We start from the raw sequence: 25,633 nt of genomic DNA on the forward strand, positions 1-25,633 counted from the left end.
TATCCACTGGAGAAGGAAGTGGCAAACCACTTCAGTATCTTTGCCAGGAAAACCCCACAGACAGTAAAAATGATAAAAGAAATGATGTCGGAAGATGTGCCCCTCAGGTTAGAAGGTGTCAGAAGCAGAATAGAGTAAGAAGACGTACATGAATACACAAAAGAGCTATACAAGAAAGATCTTAACGTCACCAATAACTGTGTTGGTGTGGTTACTGATCTAGAGCCCGACATCCTGATGAATGAAGTCAAGTGGGCCCTAGGAAGCTTTGCTAACAGTAAGCCTAGTGGAGGTTGTGGAATTCCAGCTGAGTTATTTAAAACCCTAAAAGATGATGCTGTTAAAGTGCTGCACTCAATATACCAGCAAATTTTCAAAACTCAACAGTGGCCACTGGTTTGGAAAAGATTAGTTTATGTCCTAATCCTAAAGAAGGGCTATGCCAAAGAATATTCAAATTACTGAATAATTGTACTCATTTTGCACACCAGCAAGGTTGTGCTTAAGATTCTGCATGCTCGGCTTCTGTAGTATGTGAACTGAGAATTATCAGAAGAGTAGGCTGATTTTCTGAGAGTTAGAGGAACTAGAAACCAAATTGTCAACATTCACTGATTTATGAAGAAAGCAAGGGAGTTCCAGAAAAACATCTACTTCTGCTTCATTGACTACACTAAAGCCTTTGTGTGGAGCATGGCAAAATCTGGCAAGTCCTCAAAGAGATGGGAGTACCAGATCATTTTACTTGTCTCCTGAGGAACCTGTATGTGGGCCAAGAAGCAACAGTTAGCAACCTGAAACAATTGATTGATTTAAGATTGGAAAAGGAGTACAACAAGACTCTATATTGTCACTTGGTTTAATTAACTTATATACAGAATACATCATGAGAAATGCCAGGCTGGATGAGTCAAACGCTGGAATTAAGGTTGATAGGAGAAATATCAACAATTTTAGCTATACAGATAATACTACTCTAATGGCAGAAAGTGAAGTGGAATTGAGAAGCCTCTTGATGAAGGTGAAAGAAGAGAGTGTAAAAGCTGTCTTGAAGCCAAAAAACAAAATTTAAGATTTGGGCAATTGGTTGCATTACTTCCTGGCAAATAAAGGGAGAAGAAATGGAAGCAGTGTCAGATTTTATATTCTTGGGCTCAAAGATCACTGCGGATAGTGACTGAAACCATGAAGGCTTCTTTAGAAGGAAGGCTATGGCAAATCTGGACAACATACTAAAAAGCAGAGACATCACCTTGCTGACAAAGGTCCATATATTCAAAGCTTTGGTTTTTTTAGTAGCAGTATATGGCTGTTGGACTATAAGGAAAACTTTTTGAATTGTGGTGCTAGAGAAGATTTTTGAGAGTCCCCTTGGCAGCAAGGAGGTAAAATCAATTAATACTTAAAGAAATTAATTTGGACTATTCACTAGAAGGGCAAATACTGAAGCTTAACTACTTTGGCCATGAAATGAGAAGACAGGATTCATTGGAAAAGACCCTGATGTTGGGAAGGATTGAAAGCAAAAGGAATAGAGGACAGCAGAGGATGAGATGGTGTCATGGAAACAATGAACATGAACTTGGACAGACTGCAGGGGACAGTGGAGTATAGAAGGGCCTGACATGCTATGGTTCATGGGGTCACAAAGAGTCGGACATGACTGAACAACTCAACAACAACCCCTCCCCATTTTCGTCCCCACCATAAAAGCTCTTCCTTGTGCACCTCTTTTATGTGAGAAAATTTCCCCCATTCTATCTCTCCCTTCCTCCTGCTCCCAATGTGTCCTTCTTTCATATTCCTTCATTTTTTGAGGTCATCCCAGCATAGTGAACTCATACTCTTGCCCTCTATGTAGACTCCTTCTCGCTGCCATACTAATGATAAAATTCTTAGGAGTTGCATATGTTGTCTTCCTGTATAGGAATATAACCAGTTTAACTTTACTGAATCCCTTATGATTACTCTTTCATGTTTACTTTTTATGCTTCTCTGGACTCTGGTTGGAATGTCTACATTTCTTTTTAAAATCTAAGTTGGTTAATGAGTATTCTCTGCATCCAAATTGACCTCTTCAAACAAATTCCATTTTCCTCCTTATTTAAATCAGTTTCCCTTGTGTCTTCATAATTTCTTTCTTGAGCATCTCCCAACATTCCCAGGTTTATTTCTTCTGTTAAATTTTAAGCCATGGGTTCCTATCTATCTTTCCTTGCAATCTTTTGAAATATGCTTTCCCCAAATTCAAAATACATGTCATACTGGATTTCCTTTCCTTCTCTGTTAAATACTTTACTAGCAAGTGGTCATTGCTCTGGAAGGTTCCCATCATTTCCACTCCAGCAACCAGTTCCTTTGTTAGTGAGACTCGGATTCAGAATAGAATTTCCTCTTGTTTGTTTCTGTACTTTTGAAGCATGAAATTATCAGTAAGGCAAGTCAAGAAATAATTAGCTGCTCCGTTTTGGGCAGTGAGAGTATGAGCTTGAGCTTAGCAGGTGTCAGGGTAATGAAGTTCCATGGCTGTATATCTGGCCCCTATACCAGTCATGTGACATATTTCTCAGAGTCCTCATCTATTAACTTTTTCTGTACGTATGGTTGACTCCAGTGACAAAGTCACTTCTGCTTTTCCTTGCATTAACCTCCATCCAAATAGTCTTCGTCATATTTTCCTTGCTGGTTTGTAAATTTCCTCACATATATACCTTAATATAGAATATCATACCCCTCCCGCCCACCTTTTACCATATTCTATTTCCTTTGAATAAAGTATATTATCCATAGCCATATTCCAGTCTTGGGTCTCATCCTACCAAGTCTCAGTGATATTTATGAGTTGAAATTGGTCTTCTTGTATTAAAATCTCTGACCTGTAGCTTGTCTTTTTTATGCCCTAAATTTTGAATATTTCCACATAGATTTCTTAGTAGTTGCTCTCTGTGGTCTCTAGACTGGGGAATATACATAGGTAGTCTTTTCCCTTCCTTATCTTTTTTAATTTAAAGCCCTTTTCCTTAGATTTGCAAGACAGCTGGCAAATATTTCAGTACTCCGATACATCTGTGCCCTTTCATCTTGTTATAGTTCCTGTCCTCAAATCCTTTCGTAGTTCTTCCACAGAAAATATACCCATTATTCCAAAGGCCTTTGGTACTTCTTTTTTATCTTGAAATATTAATTTATTCTGGAAGTTTGGGCATTTTACTACTTGGAAGAGTCAGCCGTGGAGATTTAATTGTTTATCCTTCCAGCTAAAAGTCTTATAAACCTGTTAAATAAAGCAAATTCTAACATTCATCCTTTAAGCATCTATTATTTACATTAATTTAATTAAAGAAATGCCCTTTTATTTCTATTATTGGACTCTTAGCCAGGGAACAAGGTATAAATTGCTAGAGTGCTGAATCTGAGGTAAGAATACCTGGGTTTAAATATGTGTTTTGACACTTACCAAGCTATTTGACCATGGGCAAGTTCTTTAACTTCAATGAGTTTCATTTTCCTTACCTGTTACAATAGGGGTAATATTTGTATTACCTCCCTCCTCGGGTGGTTGTTGGTAAAGTATTTTGTAAATCTTAAAATGCTGTAATCTCTGAATTCTTGTTACTTCTAACATAATAATTCTTCTCACCTTTGCTAAACGCATGTTGACTTTTTCTTTTAATATTTTTTGGTGTAGAGTCTTGTTAATGGGTTTTTGAAAACCTACATATTTTGTATCCACTGATTTCCCATTAATCACATGTTTATTTACCACTTTTAAGAACTCTAGTAGATTATCCAGGCATGTTTTTCTTTTTATAAATAATTTTGCTTCCATTCTCCTCCCTCTTGCTAGAAGTTTTTTTTTTAATGTCCCATGATCCTACTTTTTATTATAGATTCCACTAGCTTTCCTGGCACAGGAGTTGTTTGTAGTTCTAAGAGTCTTCTTGTATGCTTATTATATATTGGAGGCTCATTAAATAGTCCTTTACTCATCCATCATATAGTGACTGGAACAAGTTTTGAACTTTTTTCTTAAGCTTCACAATTTCACTTTCACGTCCCTTCTAAGTTCTCTGATGAATGTCACCTAATCCTAGTGGTTAATATTCCTACTGGTTAGAGCTTGTGACAAGGATTGCCTTAGCAGGTAGCACATTCCTCCTTATTATAGGGCATTAAGAAAAGGTCACAGGAATACTCAGGAGATACGTTGTAAGAGGTTCTTTTTCAGGTATAGGTTGGACTAGATGGCCACTTGGTCTCTTCTGATTCTGTAATTCTGTGATTCTGTGGTCTGTGTTTGGGCTTTAGTATAGGTCTTGAACTATAGTATACTTAGTATTTTTTAGTTTGCCTCAAAGGACAATTTGGGAATAGTAACAAACCTCCCTAATATCTTAAAAGTTCAACAGATATTGGAATGAATGAAGGTAGTCTCTTTTCTCTTTTTTCTTCCTGAGCCTGTCTTTTGTATCATAAGTGCTTTCATTGATTTTTTTCATTCTCTGGCTTTCTACCTTTGGATTTAAAGAACCTTTTATAATTAACATTAGTACCCTTTACAAGATGATCCAGTAATTCTTTTTTTGTCCACCTAATATCTGGTTTGCACTTGGTTTGCTACATTTTGTTGCTTCCCTTTTCCCCTCATTTGGACAATCTTTCCTTTCTTTAAAAAGATGTTGTCTCTTTTCTCTGAAAAAACCTTCTTTTGCAAATTAGCCAACCTTTATTGTTTTTCTAGTTCCTAGCTTCTTTGATCCTTTGTACCTAGTTATCTTGTATATCCAGTAAAGATTTTAAGTAGTTTCCACATTTCTTGTGTAGATCTAATTCTTTTTGATTATTTCTTTCACTGTTTTTTTGAGTAATATCTACATTTTTTTAGTTCCCTTTTCTAAAATTGAACAAGCATGTGATAGAGATCTTTGGTTTTCATTTAGCTTGTTTCCAATTTTTCCCTAATACAAATAAGCATTTGTATTATATATTATGTTATAAACATAAACACTTCACCCATACCTTTGTGGCGGTGGGAGGTACGGAGGTATGGTACACTGCACATGTTTTCAGACTTTTTCAGTGTATTGATTGATTGTACTGAATTTTTTTCTCTTCTCTCTGTCTTTTAATACTATTTGTTTTATGGGATGGCTCTCTGGGAGGGGGACAGGGGATGCTGAAGAAAATTATGATACTAAAAAACCCAAAAATATCATTAAAAACTTGCTTAAAAATATTAGCTCAGCCTCACTTTTTGTAAGATGCTTTTTCCCCTGCAAAAAACAACAACAACAGAAACCAAAACCCTTCCTTAATAAGTCTCATTAATGTGTTTGATCTCCAGTTTCTTATTTTATGATAATGCTATCACTTTATTGCCATATCTTTATTATTTAAATATGGAGTCCTTGTACTATTCTCTTTATACAGTAACCTTTTTATCCTATTGCCCTTCATAGTCTTCCTCTCATAGTGTCATGTTGTCTAGCATGGTCCTTCCTAGAGAGTCCAGCCTGGCAGGATTACATCCCATTGATGTGTTTCAAAATGGACCCAATTTCCAAGAGCTTCCTTATTTGTTGCTGAACATTACACTTCTCCCGTTTTGTTTATTCTCCATAGAGATAGTCACACATTCTGGCTTGATATCATTGTCTGTCACTTTGCTGGTTCTGGGCTGATTAATTCAGTTAGGCTAAAGCATAATTCACCTGAGACCAAGAGTGCCATGGTGAAATATAGAGTAGTGAGCTGGGGATGGTATATGACATTTGCTGTGGTCTTATGATAGGGTTTTGGAATTTTCTCCATTTCTTTTTTGAAAGTCGTCAAGTGAGAAGAAGGTCATATCCTCATTCTGTCAGTCTGTTCTGTTTTTTCCATTCCTACATTTTGAAACAACTTTTTTATTGATGTATATTTTTTACATCCTGAATTTCTGTGAGTATTCTTCTCTGTCCCATTCCAGAGAGCCATCCCTTATAACAATACTGTCTTTAAAAGGGGAGAGGGGGAGAAAGAAGAAGAAAAAAGTAAGAAATTTGTTCAATACGTAGAAAAAGGATGAAAATATGTAGTGTATCATACCCATGCACCTACCACCTCTTCAAAGGAAAGTGGTGGAGTATCTTCTTGCATCTCTTCTTTGGGGGTATGTTTGTCTTTATAATTTTGCAACATCCATTTTTTATTATTTTGTAGTGGTTCTTTCCATAGACATTGTTGTCGTGTTTCTTATGCCACAATAATATTCCATTATGTTCATGTACTATAGTTTGCTTAGCCATTTTCTAATTGATGGACATCTACTTTGTTTCTAGTTCTTTGCTACCACAAAAAAAATGCTGCCTTAAATATTTTGGTGTATTTAGGGACTTCTTATTAGTGACCTCCTTAGGGTATAAGCCTAATAGTGGGATCTCTGGGTCAAAGGGTCTGGTTTTAGTTGCATCTTTATTTATGTGCATCTTTCTCCATTTTTTTAATCCCCAGAACTCTAAGCTATCTGCACTGACTGCCGTGGTCCCAGACATCCCAGGCTTCCGAAAGATCCTCCCCAGATCTGATTATATCATCATTCCCAAGAGCACCCTTCAGGAAGATCAGAGTTGCCAGCCCTTAGAGCTGTGTGTGACTCAAGGCCCCACCAAAGGGATACCGGTTCCCTCAAGGGCTACTCAGGAGACACTCCCAAGCATTCTGTCTGTGGAACCCAGCCAGGCGGGTGCAGCAGAGCAGTGCATCACCATTGAGGGGCTGGCAGAGGAGGTGGGCGCTCAGCCTAACAGTGTCCAGGAGATGGTTACTTCAGAGATCCTATCTCATGATGTAGTCCTGGAGGAGGCTGCCCTAGAGGTAGGAGAGAACCACCCTTATCAGACAAGTCTGGTCATTGAGGAAACCCTTGTGAGCAGCTCCCAAGACATCCCCAGTGGAAGTCTGGCTGTGTCCCACCCCCAGGTGGGAGATAATGTATCTGTGGTAGCAGTTGTGAGGGTAAGTGAATTAAGTCCTGATTCCATATATTTCTATCTTAAGTTATCACAGTGCCCGCCACAGTTGCCTGGAGTGATTCTTGTGGGAAAAAGAGACCTATAGTAGTGTTTCCAGCTTCCTGTGTTATGAATGCTATGAAATTCACCAGTTTGTTTATTTGAGGACCTTAAAGCCCTTATATTTTGTTATCTTTTGATTTTCAACAGCTTCCCATTACCTGATTTAACTGGAATTAACTTGATTCCTTTGAGAAAAGACATTAAGTTGTTTAATTAATATCAGTTTTATCTTGGGGTATTCATTTAAAAGCAGTTTTACATGACTCCAAGCCAGGGTATGTCCCAAGGCCCTAAAGCCTCCAGTATTGTTTGCATTTGTGCATGTGCTCTTGCTTTTAATTTGGATATAGTAATACCTGTGGAAACAAAACTTTTTAAAACAAACAGGCTGGAATTGAGGGAGTTGGCAGAAGTTAAGCATCAGAGAAGGAAGTGTTTCTGTCTTAGGTACAGGTCTGTGTTGAGGAGATAGGGCCTGGAGCTTGCCTGAAAGGAGATCCCAGCTCCTGGTTCAAATAATCCAGTCATCTGGGTGTTGGGAAGTTGCAGTGTAACCTCTCTTAACACCATCCTTCCTTTGAAACAGAAGTGGAAATACCCTTATACAGGCTGAGAGGATCTAAGTACTTAAGCTCACTTTTACCTTGAGTGAATGGGACATCTTGCTTGATATATTGTGGGAAAGACAGAAATCTGTGTGTTTAAACATGTCTTTGTACCTCCCATGTTTTCTTGTTATAACAAAGTTTTTTGACAATGGAAATGTTGTTCTATAAGACTATTGTAGAAACACCCCATTCTGTTTAGGGAATAAACTGGGTTTAACTCTACATTTCTTTTATAATTTGCTTTGTGGGAGGCAAGGGTACTACTTGTTCCATTTTAGTATTAGAAATCCTGTGATTTTCTTCCTTAACTCTCATAGGTGTAGCATTAAGAGGATTCCTTTAAAGTACTCAGAGCTAAAGAGTGATCAACATTGGATAGACGAAGGAACTGTAGACTGGAGATCTGAAGAACTGAATTCCAATCCCTTTTCTGCCATATGACCTCTTTCTGATGTGTGTTTGTAGGACTCCAGTGAAAGCAGTTCCTCAGCACCGACCACACAGTTCATCATGCTGCCTCTGCCCACCCACTCGGTTGTGGAAAACTCCGCCTCTATCAAACTGGTTAGTATAGAGGGAATAGTTATGCGATTTTTTTAGAGCAAGGAATTTATACTTGGTCTAGACTACTGGTGTTGGTGATAATGTGAATTTACTACCACTTTTCTGGGAAATAAGAAAACTTAGTGTCATATAATATTTTCTAGAAGATAACCTTAAAGTCTCTAGTCAGACCTCTTCATCTTAAAGAGAAGAGTCAAAGCCCAGCAAATGAAACTGACTGACTTGCTCACAGTCACATAGTTAGTACTGAAGTCAGGGACAGAGTTCAGGTCTTCCAGGTTCTAGAACTTTTTCTGCTGTGTTATACACCTTCTGGGCTCACTTTTTTCCTGTCTTTTGGCTTATATTGCCTCTGTGTGTATTCTTTTATTTTCCTTTTCTGGATTGTTATTTCACAAGCTAATATGCATACTATTTGGGTATGTGTGAAACAAGTTAAACATACCTGTTTAACTAGAAGTATTCCATCTCAAAACCTGTTATTGATGAGTACAACTAATGACTAGGCCTGAGAAGAAGCAAGAGAACAGCCCCGCAGACTAGATAAACATCTTTAGCTTCTTCATTCTTTTGGACTGGTATCGCATACGCTCAGGAATCTCTCAAGTTCTCCCAAAGGAAATTCTTGATTTTTGGTCAAATTAGATGAAGAGCCAAGAGCTAAACAGAGGAATAGCATTAACCAAACTGGGAGTCTGGAGACTGTGTTCTGTTCTCAGCACTGCCATTAACTGGTAGATGATCTTGGACGAGTAACTTCTCTTCCATGGGCCTTAGTTTCTTTTGTAAAATGGGAAAATTGACTGGATCTCTCAGGTGCCTTCCAACTCTAATATTCTATGATTAGTTGTACAGGTGCCATCCTTATGTGAAATGATGCTATTATTGTGCCTGTAAATATAACCAAGGCTGATAGAATTCAGAATGTATTAATTCTTTTTCCTTCTCTCCTTCCAAGACTACCACTTACACCCGCAGAGGCCATGGGAACTGCACTAGCCCTGGTTGCTCTTTCACCTATGTTACCAGGCACAAACCACCAAAGTGTCCAACTTGTGGAAGCTTTCTGGGAGGGAAGTGGGTCCCAAAGGTAAGGTCTACTAAATACTTTTTTAAACAGTGGGAACTCTACATTGCATGCTTCTTTCATTATTCATAGGGTAACATTTTATTTGTTTATAATAATTGCAACAATAAATGCAACACCAATTGTGTTTAAAGTGATTCTTCAATACTTCCTAGTGTAGTTCTTCTGTCAGTTAAAGCTTTTGAACTTCCTTTTGCATTTGGCCAATTATGCATTTTAAGGCATTCTTCTGTTCCTTGGCTTTTTGGACCTCTTTTGCCATTTGGGTTAGGCTATTTTTTAAGGTGTTATTTTCTTTAGTATTTTTTTGGGTCTCCTTTAGCAAGCTGTTGACTTGTTTTTCATGATTTTCTTGCATCTTCCCAGTTTTTCCTCTACTTCTCTTACTTGCTTCTCAAAATCCTTTTTGAGCTCTTCATGCCCTGAGACTGATTCATATTTTTCTTGGAGGCTTTGGATATAGGTGCTTTGACTTTGTTGTCTTCTTCTGGTTGTATGTTTTGATCTTCTTTGTCACCAAAGAAAGATTCTTGATCCCAGCCAATTACTTGAGTCTTAAACTCTTTGTTAAGGTATCCAGTGTGGAGAATGTACTGTCCCAAGCTTCAGGGGTTTTGTGCAGCTATTTTCAGAGATACTTTGTAGGGACCTGTAAATTTTCAGTTCTTCCAAGGTGGTATGATATGGGGCGAGGTGTTTACTCCTTTCCTGGCCTGGGCTCTGGTCTATGAGTGACCACAAGCACTCTTTTCTGCTTTGGAACTGTGAGGAGGACTTCCTCTGCACTGCCACTTCAAGCACCACAATTCCAGCGCTCTTCCTCGCCCCAGGGCCGTCACCCAAAACTGCAACCCAGATCCAAGCATGGGCAAAGCAAGAGAACCCTGCCTCAGCACCAGCAAAGAGATCCCTGCAGTCTCTCTCTGATCAGCTGCTCGATTCCCCCCCTCAGTCTGTGGGCCAGGAGCTCCGGAAGCAGCTGCTGCCCCGGGTCTGCGCCAGAACTGTGGCCAGGCCAAGCTCCTGTCTCACCACTGTCAGACAGACTTTTCCTACTGACCTTCTAAGTTGTCTTTGGCATTTATGGGTTGAGAAGTCTGGAAACCACCACAGCTCCCCTTGATTCAGTCCCCTGATGCCTGCTCCAGATTCACTGAGGTCTGGTCTTTGCCTGTGCAGCCCATGCTGAACTGTGCTCCTTTCCCAGCCTGGCACAGCAGACCTTTTCAGTCAACCCTCCATGTTGTCTTGGGCTGGAAATTTGTTTCACTCTGTCTTTTTGTGGGTTCTACTGCTCTAGAATTTGTTTAGAGCCATTTTTTACAGGTATTTGGAGGGCTTTGGGGGAGAGCTCAAGAAAGTCACTGCTCTCACTCTGCCATCTTGGCCACGCCCCCCCTTCATTCTTTTTTTGTTCATTCACAGCACTCAAATGAATCATTTTGGAAATTCCGTGCATTGATGCAGATTGCATCTCATCCATTTCTGTCTCCATTGTGTGACTCCCATAAGCTTGCCACAGAAAGTTCACCCTATGTGTTTGATTTCCCCTGACATCTAAAGGGTTCCAGGGCACTCTGACTGTTCCCTTGTCATCCCTTGTTGTTACTGCCTGGCCAACCTGTATTCTCTTTCTATCATTACAGTTTCTTGATGGCATCTTCTATTCCTGTGATTCCTTGGAGTTCCTCATTGGTTATATATTTTTTCCTATTATCCTTCTTCCATTTTTGTCCTTAAATGCCCTTGATGATTTTGCATAGTTAGATGTCTTACCAAACTTTCTTTCACCTTAGAAGGACTAGGTACATCATTTGATACTCACACAAATATAATTTTATTTTGAAATAAAAATTTTTATCTTACTGTCTTTGCCTTATTGATTAAAACAAAACAAAACAAAAAACCACTGCACCAGTTGACTCAGTGTCAATACTTTTGAGGTGTTCTTAAATTCTGGCCCTAGTGTTAAATTTTTGCTTTCCTCTCCTTCTTTACTTTATGACACAATATTGCTTGTAATTGTCCATCATCCTTCTTGGTAGTTTTCACAAAAAATTTTATATTTCATCCCAGTGTTGCCTTTGGAAGCCATGTCTTCCCATTGGCAAGTAAGTCAAGTGTTTGCTGCCTAAGGTACTTTCAGGCTTTTTTGGTCTCTTTGTTTTGTTGATAATTTGCATTGCTTAAACATAGATAAAATTGTTCCAGTCAGTGTCTGTGTTGTTTCTCTTGATTAGTTCCCATTTTTTGATTATCAGTCACTTGTTTCTGGATTTAGTTGTTTCAATTTTCTACCATATCTTTTTTTCATTGTTATTCTTTCTTTTAGTTTTTTACTAATTTTGATCTTAGCTCTGACAAGATGGTGGCCTGACTGCAATAAAGACTCACATCAATAACAACAGTTTTCTCACATCAGTTACAATCATTTCCTATCTATTACAACATCTGTCTCATTTTAATGTTATTTGGTCCTTGTCATGTCCAACATATGTGAATTTTTTTAAGAAAATATTTATGATATGAAGAAGTGAGGCTTCTGTGTAGCCTTATAAGTCATTGGTCTCTCTCAGTCCCTTCTGAACCAGGCTGTCTTAGATTTCTTCTTATCCTCGCCTTTTATCTTCTTTGCTTTGAAGTCATCAGGTAACAGATTGTATGTTGATTTCGCTTGGAGGGTTTATAAGTTCTTCATTGAATTTCTTCTCTCACAATTTTTTCTCTTCATTGAATTTCACCCTCAGCAACTAATAATGATGTATAAGATACAGTGATCTCAATACTGGTATTTTTGTAGGTACTTAATGCTAGCACTACAATATCTGATTACCAAGTATCCCGTAAAATAATATTTCCTGCTGCTCTTGGGTGTATGATAAAAACCCATTGCATCAGCTCCTTTTTTTGCCTCTTCAAGGAGTATCTGTGAGCCATCTTTTCATTTAGCTGCAACTTCTTTCTTGCAGCTGTCTCCTTTGAAGCAAGCAAGGCAGTCTAGGGAAGGAACATGGAGCCTAAGGGGGAGCCCGGAGATGGTCTGTGGCTACAGACCAAACCGCTGTTGTCTCCCCCAGGTGCTTGTGGAGATGGTCCAAGCCCTAAGCTAAGAGCTGTTAGGTCACAGGGTCCCAACACTCCCAGCTTGGGTTCTGCAATGGACTTTACAGTCTAATTAATTAAAAAAGAAAGTAGAAAGACCATACATATGAAAAAGTTAATAGTATAAAATAATTTCATTAAGTGCTAATGGAAAATTGTGGTATGGGGGAAAGAGCATTGGTCTTGGTTTTGGAAGCCTGGATTTGATTTCTGCTTCTGCCATTTGCATCCAAAGACTTGGATGAAGTCTTTTAATCACTCTAAGCCTCAGCTTCCTCATCTTTAAAATTGGGGTGATGCCATTTGAGAAGTGGCTAAACAAATTTTGACATATGAATGTAAAGTGTGGAAATTGCAGGAAGCAATATTTGGTTTTATTTTGTGATAGTATTGGTCATGTGTATGTCTACTTCTACTAACACTAAAAATGTCTAATCTTGATAAAATGTCTAATCTTGACTCAAAAATTATAATCTTGACCAAATGAAACTAAATTCAGTTGGTTTCCCTGCCTTCAGTTCTTTTATCAGTTTGAAGGCCAGATTTTGTGCCATATGTATGTTGTAGTACTCTCTTGGCTTTCTAAAGAATGTACAGAAGTTGCAGCTCTTCAAGGGAATGTGTCAGTGACTTAGATTTTTTTTTTTTGTGGCTGTTAATGTGGGCAAATCAAGTGTTTAAAGAATCACAGCAATCCCCATGAAACAGGATCCATTTCACTGAAGTACAAAGGAAAATGTCATCAGAAAAGGAAAACCAAGCCAAGAACTGACAAACGGTTGGCGCATGACAGCTTATTTAGTTCTTGAAGAGCGAGCAAAGATCTTCACGAGGACCTGGAGGCTGGAGGGCTTGCTATTGCTTTGTCTGTTTTGTGGCATGGGCTTTTTGAAGTTGGAAGAACAAGGAGAAGACCAATTTAAGCATAGGCAAAACTGTTAGCCATTGCTGTGAAGAAAAAAATGCTTCTCATGGGCAAGAGCACGAATACTGGAGTAATTTTTGCTGATAACTCATTCTTTCAAGTCTATAGTAAAATTGCCATCAGAAGAAATCCAGATGAGCCTGTAAGCTCTGGGCATCTTCATTAGACAGTAAGACATCACCCCAAAATGTTTTGGAGTTTGTTTTTCTGTTTTGTTTTGTTTTTTAACTTCAAGTAGTCCTGAAAATCTTGTTCCTATTAAGGGAATGGTGAAGTTTGACAAATAAATACACTTAGGAGCAGAAATTGTTACAGAATGATTAAAAATGGAGATATGTCTTCATACCATACCAAGTCATGAAAAGTTAAGAAATTTATTCAAGAGATAGAGAACTAAATACAGACAGTTTTCACTGTAAATTCACATTGCACAAATTTGATTTTATGTAAAGAATTCTGAAAGAAATCCATATCCCCAAAAATACCTTTGTTAACTTTACTGTGTAATAGTGTGCTCTGTCTCTTTGCTTCTGCCCCTCAACTTGGTGCTCTGCAGCCTCCCACTCTATCCTCCCCAAGAAAAGAAATTAAAAAAAACCCCAAGTGAAAGAACACATGTGCAGAGAGACTGCCACTGCCAGATTGGGAACATGGCTTGGGACCTCTGGCAGCAAGAGAGGAGATCTTTGTCCCACTTTGCTTACCTGCCCACACGTCTGGTCCCTATGTGTCTGTCTTCCATTTTTCTGCACTTGGATACTGAGTGTCTGTCCCTGGTCCTCACATGTCACCTATCATCTCTTGTTTGTGTCCATGTTCCAGCCCTCCTGTATCTGCCCCCCACATGTTCTTCATCTTGGTTCTGGCTAGGCCCCAATGTGGCTGGCCCCACAGCCCCTGCGTGTTCCTCCTCCTGCTCTTGCTTCTCTGTTCTCAGCCACCACATGTCCTTGAACTGTGTGTTGGCCCACTCTCCACAGGCGTCCGTGGATAAATTTGCATTATAACTGTCTGTATCATGCTTTAGTTAATGACCTGAGTATTCACTCTATTTAAACTCCATTGAAAATCTATGGACTCTAATCAAGACTGGTTTTGGAAAAATGGTCTCTTCATCAAAGGTACACGTTCTAGCAAATATGTAAAAGTATAGCTGCGTCATGAAGAATTAAAGAATATATCAAAACTAATAAGTAATTTCTGTGGTTTTTTTAATGCCTTTTTTTTTAAAGGTTGACCACCATTTTATTTTCCTCTGATCAGTTCAGGAATGTTGATGGGGGCAGATAGCTCTTTACATAGGCTTTGGAGGGGGTCTGGGAGCAGCACCAGCAGGTCTGAAGCGGGGTGGGGGTGTCCGATCCTTTCGTGCCTCCCGGGACCGATTCCTCACCACCTTGCTGTGGATTGTGCAGCTTACACGGTAATGCAGTTTCACATACAGTTTGGGCAGCACGTAGGAGTTGAAAACGCTGGCCTCGGAGATGTCCCCGACAGCCGCGGCTTCCACGATGTTGCGGATGACAAACTTCTTGATGGCCTTGTCCTTGGGCACGCAGCGGGCGCGGTTGGTGCAGCGGATAGGCTGCACGTGGCCGCGTCCCTTCTTGGCACGCCCCTTATTCCGCTTCTTCTTGGTCGTCTTGAAAGCCAGGAACCGAAAAAACTTTAATGCCTTTTTTTACCAAGCTGTTAATCCTCTTTTCATAATTTTCTTGCATTCCTCTCAGCTCTTTTCCTATTTTTTCATCTATCACTCTGATTTTTAAAATCCTTTTTTTCCCTTTTTAATCTCTTCCTCTGGGAATACTTGTTGGGCTTGTGTCTAATCTACATTTTTCTTTGAGGCTTTGCTTTTGTCGATATTTTCATGTCATTGTCTTCTTCTGAGTTTGTGTCTTGAGCTTCTCTGTAACCATAGTAGCTGTTGCTGGTCAGGGCTTTTTTGGGTTGTTGTTGTTTATTCATTTTTGCAGCCTGCTTCTTGACTTTGAACTTTATGTTAGAGTTGGACTATGTTCATTTTTCTGGGTAAGAGGAGTTCCTTGCTGTTTTCATAGCTAGTTCGTAGTGTCAGTGCTTCTAAGGTGGTGTGATGCAGGGAGAAGTGTGGTCGCTGCTCTTCTGGTCTGCGCTCTGGTCCTTATCCAGGTGGAGCCCCTGCTCTCTCTCAACCATAACTCTTCTCTATAGAACTGTGACCCCATATGCAGGCATGGCCCCTGCTTCCTTGCAAGCAGTCCTCTCTGCCCTGGACACAGCACCAAACAGGGACTACCTAAGCCATCCAGTAATGCCAAAGAGATGATGACTTGCTCTGGCACACACAGTCCAGTTCCATGAACTGAACCTGGAAATGAGAATAAACAGAAGAAAATATTGAGCAAAATGAAGGAAATGCTATGGGTATAGAAACAGAAGCCGGAAGACTAGCATAACTCAGCAACGAGTACAGATAGAACCTCATGAAGAAAAAAAAATGGATTGGCTACAGGGGCAGCTGGATGAATTGAAGCAAGACATGAAGAAACAATGCAGAGCTGAAATAACATTGATCTGTGGAGGAAAATAATGGAAAGAGAATAAATAACTTAGAGTAGAAGGCAAAAAATTTACCCAAGTAGTCTTAAAAAATCAGAACTCAGTGACTTTGAGACAAGAAATAGTAGAAAAAATTTCTTAATTGAAAAATAGAAAACGTCAGGTACCTATTATCAGGTAATCAACTAACCCGAAAAACTGAATGAGGAGAGATAATTTAAGAATCATCAGACTTTTGAAAACCATGACCATACAAAAAAAACTTGGATATGATCTTTTGAGAAATTAGGGTAAGAGACATGCCCAGGATCATACAGCTAGTAAGTATCAGAGGCCAGATTTGAACTTAGGTCTTTCTGACTCCAGGCCCGCTGCTCTATCCACTGTGCCCCTCAATGCATAGCTACATAGTCTTGCAAAATGAGTTCCCATATTTGTCATGGCTGAAAAGATCTCTTTCTGCATTTTAAGTTCATCATCTCTCTGTCAGGTAGGTGCCATGTTCTGTCATCATTCTTTTGGACTCAGGGCTTATCATTGCACTGATAAAAGTTTTAAAGTAGTTTGAAGTTGTTTTTCTCTGTATTGTTATTATGACATAAATTGTTCTTGTTCTCACTACACTCTGCATCAGTTTCCTCTGAAGTTCTCATTATCATACTGCAGTATAATATCCATTATGTTCATAACCACAGTTTGTTTAGCTGTTCCTCAGTGGGAAGACACCCCCTCTGAGTTTCTAATTTTGCCTATCACAAAAAGAATTGCTATAAATATTTTTGTACATGTAGATTGTTCTCTTCTCATAGGCCTAGTAGTGGTGCTGCTGGATAAAAGGGTATGTACAATTTGGTAACTTTCTGGGAATGGTTGCCAATTGTTTTCGAGAAGGCTGATCCAATTCAGTCAGTCAGTCAGTAAGCATTTATTAAGCACCTACTTTGTGCCAGACCTTGTCCTAAGTGCTGAGAATACAAAGAAAAGTAAAAAATAGTCTGCTCCTGAGGCACTCAGAACCAAATGAGAGAAACAATTTGCAAGTAACTATTCGCAAATAAGGTATATTTGAATATATAAATAAGGATAATTGGAAATACTCAACAGAGAGATGACGCTAGAGTTTAAGAGGGATCAGGAAGGACTTCTTGTAGGAGGTTGGATTTTGTCTAGGGCTTAGAGGAAGATGGGAGGCAAAGATGAGGGAGGAGAGCATTCCATGCATGGGGGACCAACTAGAGGAAATGCTTGGAGTCTGGAGATGGCGTGTCTTGTTTTGAGAACAGCAAAGGAAGTCTGTCACTGGCTCAAACTGTAAGTGGAAAAGAAAGGGTTGTTAGGTGTAAAAAGACATAGGTCTTCTAATATTAGTCTTTTTTCTTTTTTGTCATGTTTGCCAGTCCGATAGTTGTGAGATGAATCCTCAAAATTTATTTTATTTGCATTACTCCAATTATTTATGGTTTATAGCATTTTAAAATATGATTGTTGGTAGCTTAAACTTTTTTCCTTTGAAAACTACCTTTTTACAGTTTTCGATTATCTGTTGGAGAATGGCTCTTAGTTTTATGAATTTGGATCACTTTCTTATCCTGAAAATGAGACCTTTGTCAGAGAGACTAGTTGTAATGATTTCCCACAGTAACCTTATTCCCTTCTAGTTTTTACTATATTAGATTTGTTTGTGAAAACACTTTTAAATTTTATATAATAAAAATTGTCCATTTTATTTTGTGTGATCCTCTGCATTACTTGTTTATTCTCAAATTCTTCCTCTATCCTCATAAATCTGGAAGGTAATTTTTTTTCCCCTTGCGCCTCTAATATTTTGCGATATGACCTTTTATGTCTAAATCGTTTATCCATTTGGCTCCATCTTGATGTATGATGTAAGGCATTGATCTAAATTGGTCAGACTACTGTCCATTTTTCAGATATTTTTGTTAAAGAATGAATTCTTCCCTCAGTAATTGAAGTCTTTGGGTTCCAAGGAACTTAAAGAAAAAAAAACCGTGGACTAAATAGATTCATAGGTGAATTCAGAGAATTAAAGACATTCAGAGAATAATTATTTCCATTATTACTAAAATTATTTGCAAAAATAGGGAAAGAAAAGAACTGGCTAAACTCCTATGAAGTAAATAATACCCTGATCCCTAAAGGAGGGACAGATGAAGCAGTGATAAAAGTGGGAGTCTATCTTCCAAGATACACACAGGACATATATACATATACAGCTGCAAAACACACTTTACTGAATTAATGGCAAACTTAACTATTTGGAGGGCTGTTAATTACTCGTGGTAGGTTCATGTCAATAAAATAAAAATGACAGCACTACCTAAATTTATTCACAGATTCAATACAATATCACTTAAAACTACCAGAGTTGTTTTGATTTTTTTTTTAAATAGACCTAGGAAAAATAATAACACAATTTATCTGGAGAAACGAAATGTCAAGAATGTCAAAGGGAAATAATAAAAAAGGTAGGAAGAGACCTAGCAGTACCAGATCTCAAAGTATACCACAAAACAATAATCATCAAAACTTCTTTGTTGATTAAAAAAAAAAGTTTGTCGGTAGAACAGATTAGATGCATGACACTGAGAAGTAATTAAATAATAATGTGGTGTTTGGTAAATTGAGTTACTTGGTTAAGGACTCACAATTTTGCAAAAGTTATGTGAAAACTGGAAATCAGTCAAGCAGAAATTGCACACCATCTAACACAATAAGCTTCATATAGATACATGATGTAGATATAAAAGGACTTATAAATAAAAGAGGTTACATGGATAAGTAGGTAGAATGCCAGCTTTGAGACAGGAAAACCTGGGTTCAAGTCCTGCCTCTAATACATATTGATGCCATGATCCTAGGCAAATCACTTAACATTTTGTGGTGGTATGTTGGTGACTCTAGTTTCTCAAAGGCTATCCAAGGGTAATGCAAGCTCTGGCAGGTCCTGCTGAACTGTAATATGGTCCTACACAGGTTCTCTGCTGCCCAGGTACCAGCTATGTAGAGCTTATCACCACTATATAGGTACCAGCTTTGTAGAGCTTATCACCACTATGTAGGTGATGAATTCTTTGGCTATGGCAACTTATAGAAAAAATACAAAATGGACTTGGGTCCTGTGCAGTATCTTTCCAGTTCCAGAGGAATTGTGGCAGAGGTAGCTAAGACTCAGTAAATTTATGACAGTTTGTCAATACTGACTGAACTCTTATACTCTCACATCTTTGCCCAGCAGTCAGTATTGAATTGGTGCCCAGCTAGTAAACAAAATGAACCATAGCAGGCCTAACATTACTCTTTTATAGGAAAGTAAAGCATGAAGGAAGTGGCAGTGACATTGAAGGATGATTTACAGGTTGTCCTTGAAAAGGCAAAACCAAAAAGTGTTGGAGGTTTTGTGTTTTTTTTCATAGTGCTCCCAAAGGCAGTAAGAAAAATAATTTAATAGAACTTGGTTATTGCCTTCTTCTCAAGATGTGCCTAAAAAAGACCACAAAGAAGATCATTTGTGGCCCGTGCCTTAGCTGTGGTGTCTGTTGTAGAGTATGAAGTAGAGAAATTCTGCAGAAAATGATTGAAAAAGCACTTAAGGTCTTGCTATTGGTCAAGCATTGTGCTAAGAGCTCAGAATACAAATGCAGTAGCAAAACCAATACCTGCCTTCAAGGTACTTACATTCTAATGGAAGAAATAATAGCTAGCACTTCTATAGCTGCTCTTTAAGGTTTGCAAAACAGTTTACGTACATTATCTCAGCTGATTCTCATAACAACCTTGTAGGGTCTGGCATTCTGTGACTTACCATGTTTCACATGTAAGTAGCAGGGCCAGGATCTGTTCTAGGGCGAAGTCTTCTAACTTGAAATCCAGTGTAATTTCTGCTATACCTTGCTAAGTATTGGAGTTCACTTGGTTTTTGTTGACCTCTTCCCCTCTTGTGTTTACTAACCCCAAGGTATGTTACTCGAAGGCTAAGTGACTTGTCTTAGACACGATGCAAAAGAACCAGCTAAGACATGATATTCTGAGTCATATGGAAAGGCTGCTAAACAGTCATCACCTCACTAAGAGTTTTGCTAGAAATTTTTCCACTTAATTCTGAGTTCTTAATGCTGTGAAATGAAGATGTTTCTTCTTTCTAGGAAAAGCCAGCCAAAATCAAAGTGGAATTGGGCTCGAGTGTCTCCCCCAAAGCCGCTGTCACTAAAAGAAGTCACCAGCCAATCACCTTGGATCAGGGGAGTGTGAAGGAAAACCCCTCCAAAGTGACCCTGGAGAACTCAGAAGCTGTTAGCCAGCTCCTGAGTGTGGTACCTGTGGGCGAATCAGTCCAGGAGGGAGAATGGGAGGAGATCATTATCTCTGAAGCTCACATCCTCACTAACCCAGGGACACCAGGCGAGAGTGGGAATTCAGCAGTAGTGACATTGTCAAGCAAGCATAATATGGAACACGAGGCTACCTCTGGATCAGATGAGAAAGAGAGCTCACAGCCCCGTGTGCCACCACTAACCGAAGGAACCAGGACCTCTAGCGTTCCATCATCCGCAGCAAAAAAACCCTCAGGGTAAGTTGCTCTGTGTCTGTGTAGGGCTACACATAGGTCATTTTGGCACAGAAATGACTCTGGGTTTCCAAAGGCTTTACCACTGGAGTAAATCCTCTGACGTGTATGGCTGAGATGTGTATCTATCATCAGAGGACCAGCCTGAGCTAAATATAAAGAGACGATCTCCAGAAGACCGAGGTTTTTTGTTTTGTGTTTTTTGGCTGCAGCAACCCATGGAACCATCTCCTGATATGTAAAGGAGATGCAATAAAATAGTGGATTTTTTGAATTATTGCAGGTAGGTATTTATAGAGAAGTCTGTGTGTTTTCTTTTCTGTCCTTATAACATTCCCAGGACAAGAGGAAGGATAGGGGTCAGTCCCCATTTTACAGATGAGGAAATTGAGGCCTTGAGAGATCTAACAAGTATTTAAGCACCTACTGTATGCAAAGTCACTGTAGTGATTAGGTACTGGAGGCAAAAAGTAGGAAAGTTTCTGAAGAAAGCGTTTCTGCACTACTTTTCCTGTGATTACTCAGTGACGGGTGAAGAATGAGGGTACAGCGCTGCTTTCCAGGCTCCAAGCCTTTTGCTTCTACCACTGTGCTGTTGCTCTAGCCCCCCGTATGTTGCTGAGGCTTCGGTGAGTTTCCCATCTGACCTTAGGCAGCAAGCCTCCCCTCACGTTCCTCTCAGTGAGAAAAGATGGGTTTGGCCCTTTGAGCTGAGTGTTCATCCTTCTCTGGTGATAAAATTCCCCTCTTGTTCCTGTCTTGTCCTATGTGAGGAATGATGTGAGATGCCTGCACCCCCTGACCACTTCCTTCATTCAGTTGCTTGCCTCTTCTCTTGCAAATCTTACTAGTCCTGCTGCTAAAGTACTTCTGTGACCTGGAATTTAAGGGCTTCGGCCTGAGTGACGTTGATCCAGCTCCTCAGGCTGCTTAGGGAGTCACAAGTTTGCAGGGCTGGACCCTGGCAATGGGAGAAGAGGCCTGGACAGACGCCTTCAGTGTGGCTTCCCAAGATGGGCTTGCAATTCCTGTTGATATTTGGCAGACTTGGTTTCTTTACTGAATTCCTTTGCTTTAGAGAGGCTTTGTTCTGAGGAAATAAGTTGGGAATAGTTATGGTATTGTATTTTTTCCAGAGCAGAAACCCAGTATTTATTAGCTTTGCTTTAGATTTCTTTCCTGTGGGTCATCTCCAGGTCCCCAGTGACTCCAGACCAAGTTGAAAAATTGCCCTTCTTGTCTTGCAGAGTTGATCTGCCCACTGTTGGCCACAGGGCTCAGGAGCTAAAGAGTAGAGTTCGAGGAAAACCTTCCTTACTGGCTGCAGCAAGACCCATGCGAGCAATTCTTCCAGCCCCAGCGAGTGTGGGGAGAGAGAACAGCACTGAACTGCCGAGGATCAAAGAGTACTTTTCTTTAAATGGTAAGGGCTCCGAGTCTTCCTGTACGCAGGGCGTTCTTGAATGGTAGTCGGGCTAGTAAAGATCCGGTAGGTGGGGGGTAGATGGGAATGTGGGAGTGAGGTAGGGGATTTGATTATCATTGCTTAGTCAAGTTAGTAGGGGAAAGTGTTCCAAATGCTTTTTATTCACCATCTCCACCCCTCTTACCACAGAAAAGTCGTCCGTAGTGAGTACTTCTGGCCTGAAGCCAAGTACAATGAAGCAATTGGGCCACTCTGTCCAACAGCACTCTGGTATCAGTGAGCAAAAGGTGAGTCAAATTCCTTAAAAGTAAAATATTTCACTGACCTCACCTGCTTGGAACTGGCAAATGTTTCTGATCCACATTTAAACCATAAAGTGAAGCAACTGCACATTTTGTGAAACTGTGGCAGCCCCTGGATTTGGGATGAGTTTTCTTTTAGTGGCATGAGTGAATTCTGATTTAACAGCCCATAATTGATCACAATTCATAGTGAAGGTTGTTTTTTTCCATTGGCCCCACTAGAAATTGTTTGCTAGGGTGCTTTCAGGACTTGTGACCCCAGCTAGGCACTACATGTCATCTGAAAGTATTAATTAAAATACAGTAGAGAAGTTTTTGTTTAACCTGCTAACTGAAAAATCAAGTCATTGAAACCAATTTTATCTGTTCTGATCCACAGCTACAAAACAGTCCTAACAGGACATCTCAGGTGAAAGTTGTAGAGGTCAAACCGAATATATTCCCTTCTTATAAATACAGCTGTACTGTCACACTGGTGAGTGCCACTTTATGCATGAAGTTTGATATAGAGGTGGGTTTGGGGCAGGATTAGGGAGAGTTAATTATTGATGCTGAAGTCCCAAGGATTCATAGAGCTCTCTGAATTCCTTCAGGAAAAGCTTTGATTTTAAATGTCTGTGGTCTGGAGGCAGTGTTTAAAACATGCTACTAAATTTTCTGGCTGGGATAAGTTGATAGGATGCAGACCAGTTGAAGTCCTTGGCTTTACTGTAATATTCTGCTCCAGCTGCACCATTGAGTAATCCTTGGTCCTCCAAGATTACTTTTCTCTTAAATCTCTCCAGAGCACTAACCTAGCCAACCACCTCCCTTGTAATAATGATTTTGGGCAGATTGACTCATGGTTTGATTATTATTCAGCCAATCCTGATATTGCTAGATCATCTGGGTTCTTTGACTACCCCTCTGGAAAGCGAAGAGATTTCAGAAATGAGTAAGACCTAGTTCTCTAAGAAGGCTATGTTCCCAGTCAGTTTTACTCAGGTCGACTGTTTCAGCTGACCTAGTTGATCATTTAACATAAAAATTGTCACACTGAATATAAAGCTAAGTGCTAGGAAAGGGGGAGTGGCTATATGGAATGTTTTGGGACCCATGCTGTAGGCTCACAGGAGGTCATTCTGCAAGCCTGTTTTGCCTTGTTCCTTGTGGGGATGTCTACCCAGTGGAGTTCCTAGTAAGTTTTTGTCAGGCTGTTCTTGACTGTCAGAGCTACAGGGACCTGTTGTGAAAGAAAAGATATTAGGTAACATCTAAACCAGGGGTCTCTTAACCACGGACTCTGTTGGCAGTCTGATGAAACCTGTGGACCCCTTCTCTGAATGATGTTTTTAAAAGCATAGAATAAAGTATGTAGGATTATAACGGAAACCAATTACATCAAAATACAGTATCGACATATTTTTAAGACACAAGTTTGTGGATCCCAGGTTAAGAACTGTTGATCTAGACCAGCTTCATTTTACAGATTGTTATACTGAGACCCAGAGATGTGCCCAAGGTTACACTGCAGATTAGTGTCAAAGTCAAACTGGGGTGTTTGATTAGAGTTGAAGGCAGGCTGTTTGTGACTGAGCTTCTTGGGAATGAGACTAAATCAAATTATCTTAATATTGGTCATTCTGGTGTAGAGGTCAGCAAAGTTTGAATGTTATTTTTCCTCAGGACCTAGGCCTGGCAACATCAAGAGGCCGGGGAAAATGTAAGAATCCCTCCTGTAGTTATGTCTACACCAACAGGCACAAGCCACGAATTTGTCCCAGCTGCGGCTACAACCTTGCCAAAGACCGAACTGAGAAAACACCCAAGACTGTTGTGAGTTCTTTTTTCTTTCCACCTCCTTTGGGTTTACTGCTGATCTTGGTTTGAGATTTATTATGGAAGGTCATAGTTGTATCAGACTTCAGAGTGTTCTGCTAGATCACTGTAAATGTCCTTTAGTAGTAAGTGTGCAAGGTTATCAGGCTAATGTGTCAGTTCACGCTTTGGCCAGCTGTAGGCGCGTAATTAGTACCTAGGATAAACCAAAGCAATGAGTAGTAGACTAAGCCCTGATATGGGACTTTTGGGGGGGAACAAAGGGTTATTTTTCGTGTTTTCTGAGAGGTGATGATGAAAATATTGCTGAATGTTTGGAGGATTTCAGTCTGGTGCTATAGAGTTCTTTTGAATTAAAACATTCTATACTCCATTTAGGCTTCACTTTCACATTGGTTTTAATTATATAAAGCAACATCTAATTTTGTTTTCTGCAAAATGTTTGAAAAGTTACTATAGCTGTGTTTTGGCCTAAAGAAAGGCACTTTACCCGTATCACCAGCTTTGAGTGTAGCAAGTTCTCATACCTCACAGGGGTTTGCCTCATTTGTTCACCAAGAGTTTATTAATTGCTGGCTATGAGGAGGGCACTGTGGCAGACACTGAGACTACAAACTTTAGATAGCCCTTGCCTTCCTGGAGCTTAGAGTCTTGGAGGGGCAGATGACATGCAGATGCAGTTAACTATGACGCGCTTCTATAACGTATATTTGGTGCATAACAAAATGCTATATGAGGTCTGAGGTGGGCAGTTGGATGGCATTCCAAGCACATGGAACAGTGAGAGGAGCTGTGAGAGCCCAGGGCCTGATCAGGAGCTAGAAAAGAGTCCAATTTATTTGGAGTGTAGAATATTTATAGTGGCATAATATGAAAGAAAGCTAGAAAAGTAGCCAGGAGCATGGTTGTGGTGGGATTAGAATGACAAGGAGTTTGATTTTTATTCATCCCACTTAGATGCAAGAATAGGAAGTTCTCTTCCTGAGTTGTTGGTTCCTATAGATAGCATATTTGTTTCTAGGCAATGCCGGCTATGAGCATGTAGAGTTTAGGCCCACTCACTGACAGAGTAGGCAAAAGCGATGAATTCAAATACTGGATCATAGAATTTGGAACTGGAAAGGATCTTAGAGATCATTTAATCCAGTCCCTTCATTTTGCAGATGTAACTGTGGCCCAGAGGAGAGTCACTGAAGTCATAAATAATAGAATTTCTCTGACTACAAATCCCATTTTCAAAGAAAGTAGTTCTGGTCAGTGTTCCTGCTATTCAGGATAAGTAGCTAATACTAAACCCTTCTCCCATACCTCTCAGCAGAGTCTAGGCCTTGAAACACCTTTCTCCTTTCACTTAAATGTTGCTGGTTGCCTTCCCCTTTGAGTATGCAGGTTGTAGCACATGAATTGGTCCTTGCCCTTAAATAGATTTCTTTTCTAAGGTCAAGTAGAAATTAACAGAGACATCTATTTTGTTTAATTCTACGACTCCTATCTAGATAATTACAATGCTTGACACAGTCGAGATGTAGGGCTACTTCTGTCATTCCCCACTGCCCCTTGGACTCAACTCACTCCCTCACCCTTTATCTCATGACTTGCAGGTTATAAAAATCTAGAAAT

The 25,633-nt window shown here is 39.7% G+C and overlaps 1 protein-coding gene and 1 pseudogene across 3 annotated transcripts in view; one reads left to right on the plus strand and one right to left on the minus strand.

The window, feature by feature from the left end:
- HMGXB3 (HMG-box containing 3) overlaps positions 1–25,633 on the plus strand; it is a 60,946-nt gene that overhangs the window by 20,255 nt on the left and 15,058 nt on the right. For 2 of the 3 annotated variants that reach the window (XM_020964273.2, XM_020964271.2), the window contains exons 4-11: positions 6,493–6,996; positions 8,129–8,227; positions 9,186–9,317; positions 20,046–20,470; positions 21,715–21,890; positions 22,083–22,180; positions 22,575–22,670; positions 23,861–24,010. In XM_020964273.2, coding sequence (XP_020819932.1) covers positions 6,493–6,996; positions 8,129–8,227; positions 9,186–9,317; positions 20,046–20,470; positions 21,715–21,890; positions 22,083–22,180; positions 22,575–22,670; positions 23,861–24,010 — 1,680 coding nt within the window. The remainder of the gene's footprint in view (positions 1–6,492; positions 6,997–8,128; positions 8,228–9,185; positions 9,318–20,045; positions 20,471–21,714; positions 21,891–22,082; positions 22,181–22,574; positions 22,671–23,860; positions 24,011–25,633) is intronic. The other variant, XM_020964272.2, reaches the window with a different exon arrangement.
- On the minus strand, positions 14,559–15,019 carry LOC110192831 (small ribosomal subunit protein eS26 pseudogene; annotated as a pseudogene).

This window comes from Phascolarctos cinereus, unplaced genomic scaffold (genome assembly GCF_003287225.1).
Source record: "Phascolarctos cinereus isolate Bilbo 61053 unplaced genomic scaffold, phaCin_HiC Scaffold_2;HRSCAF=192, whole genome shotgun sequence".
NCBI classification, from domain to species: domain Eukaryota; kingdom Metazoa; phylum Chordata; class Mammalia; order Diprotodontia; family Phascolarctidae; genus Phascolarctos; species Phascolarctos cinereus.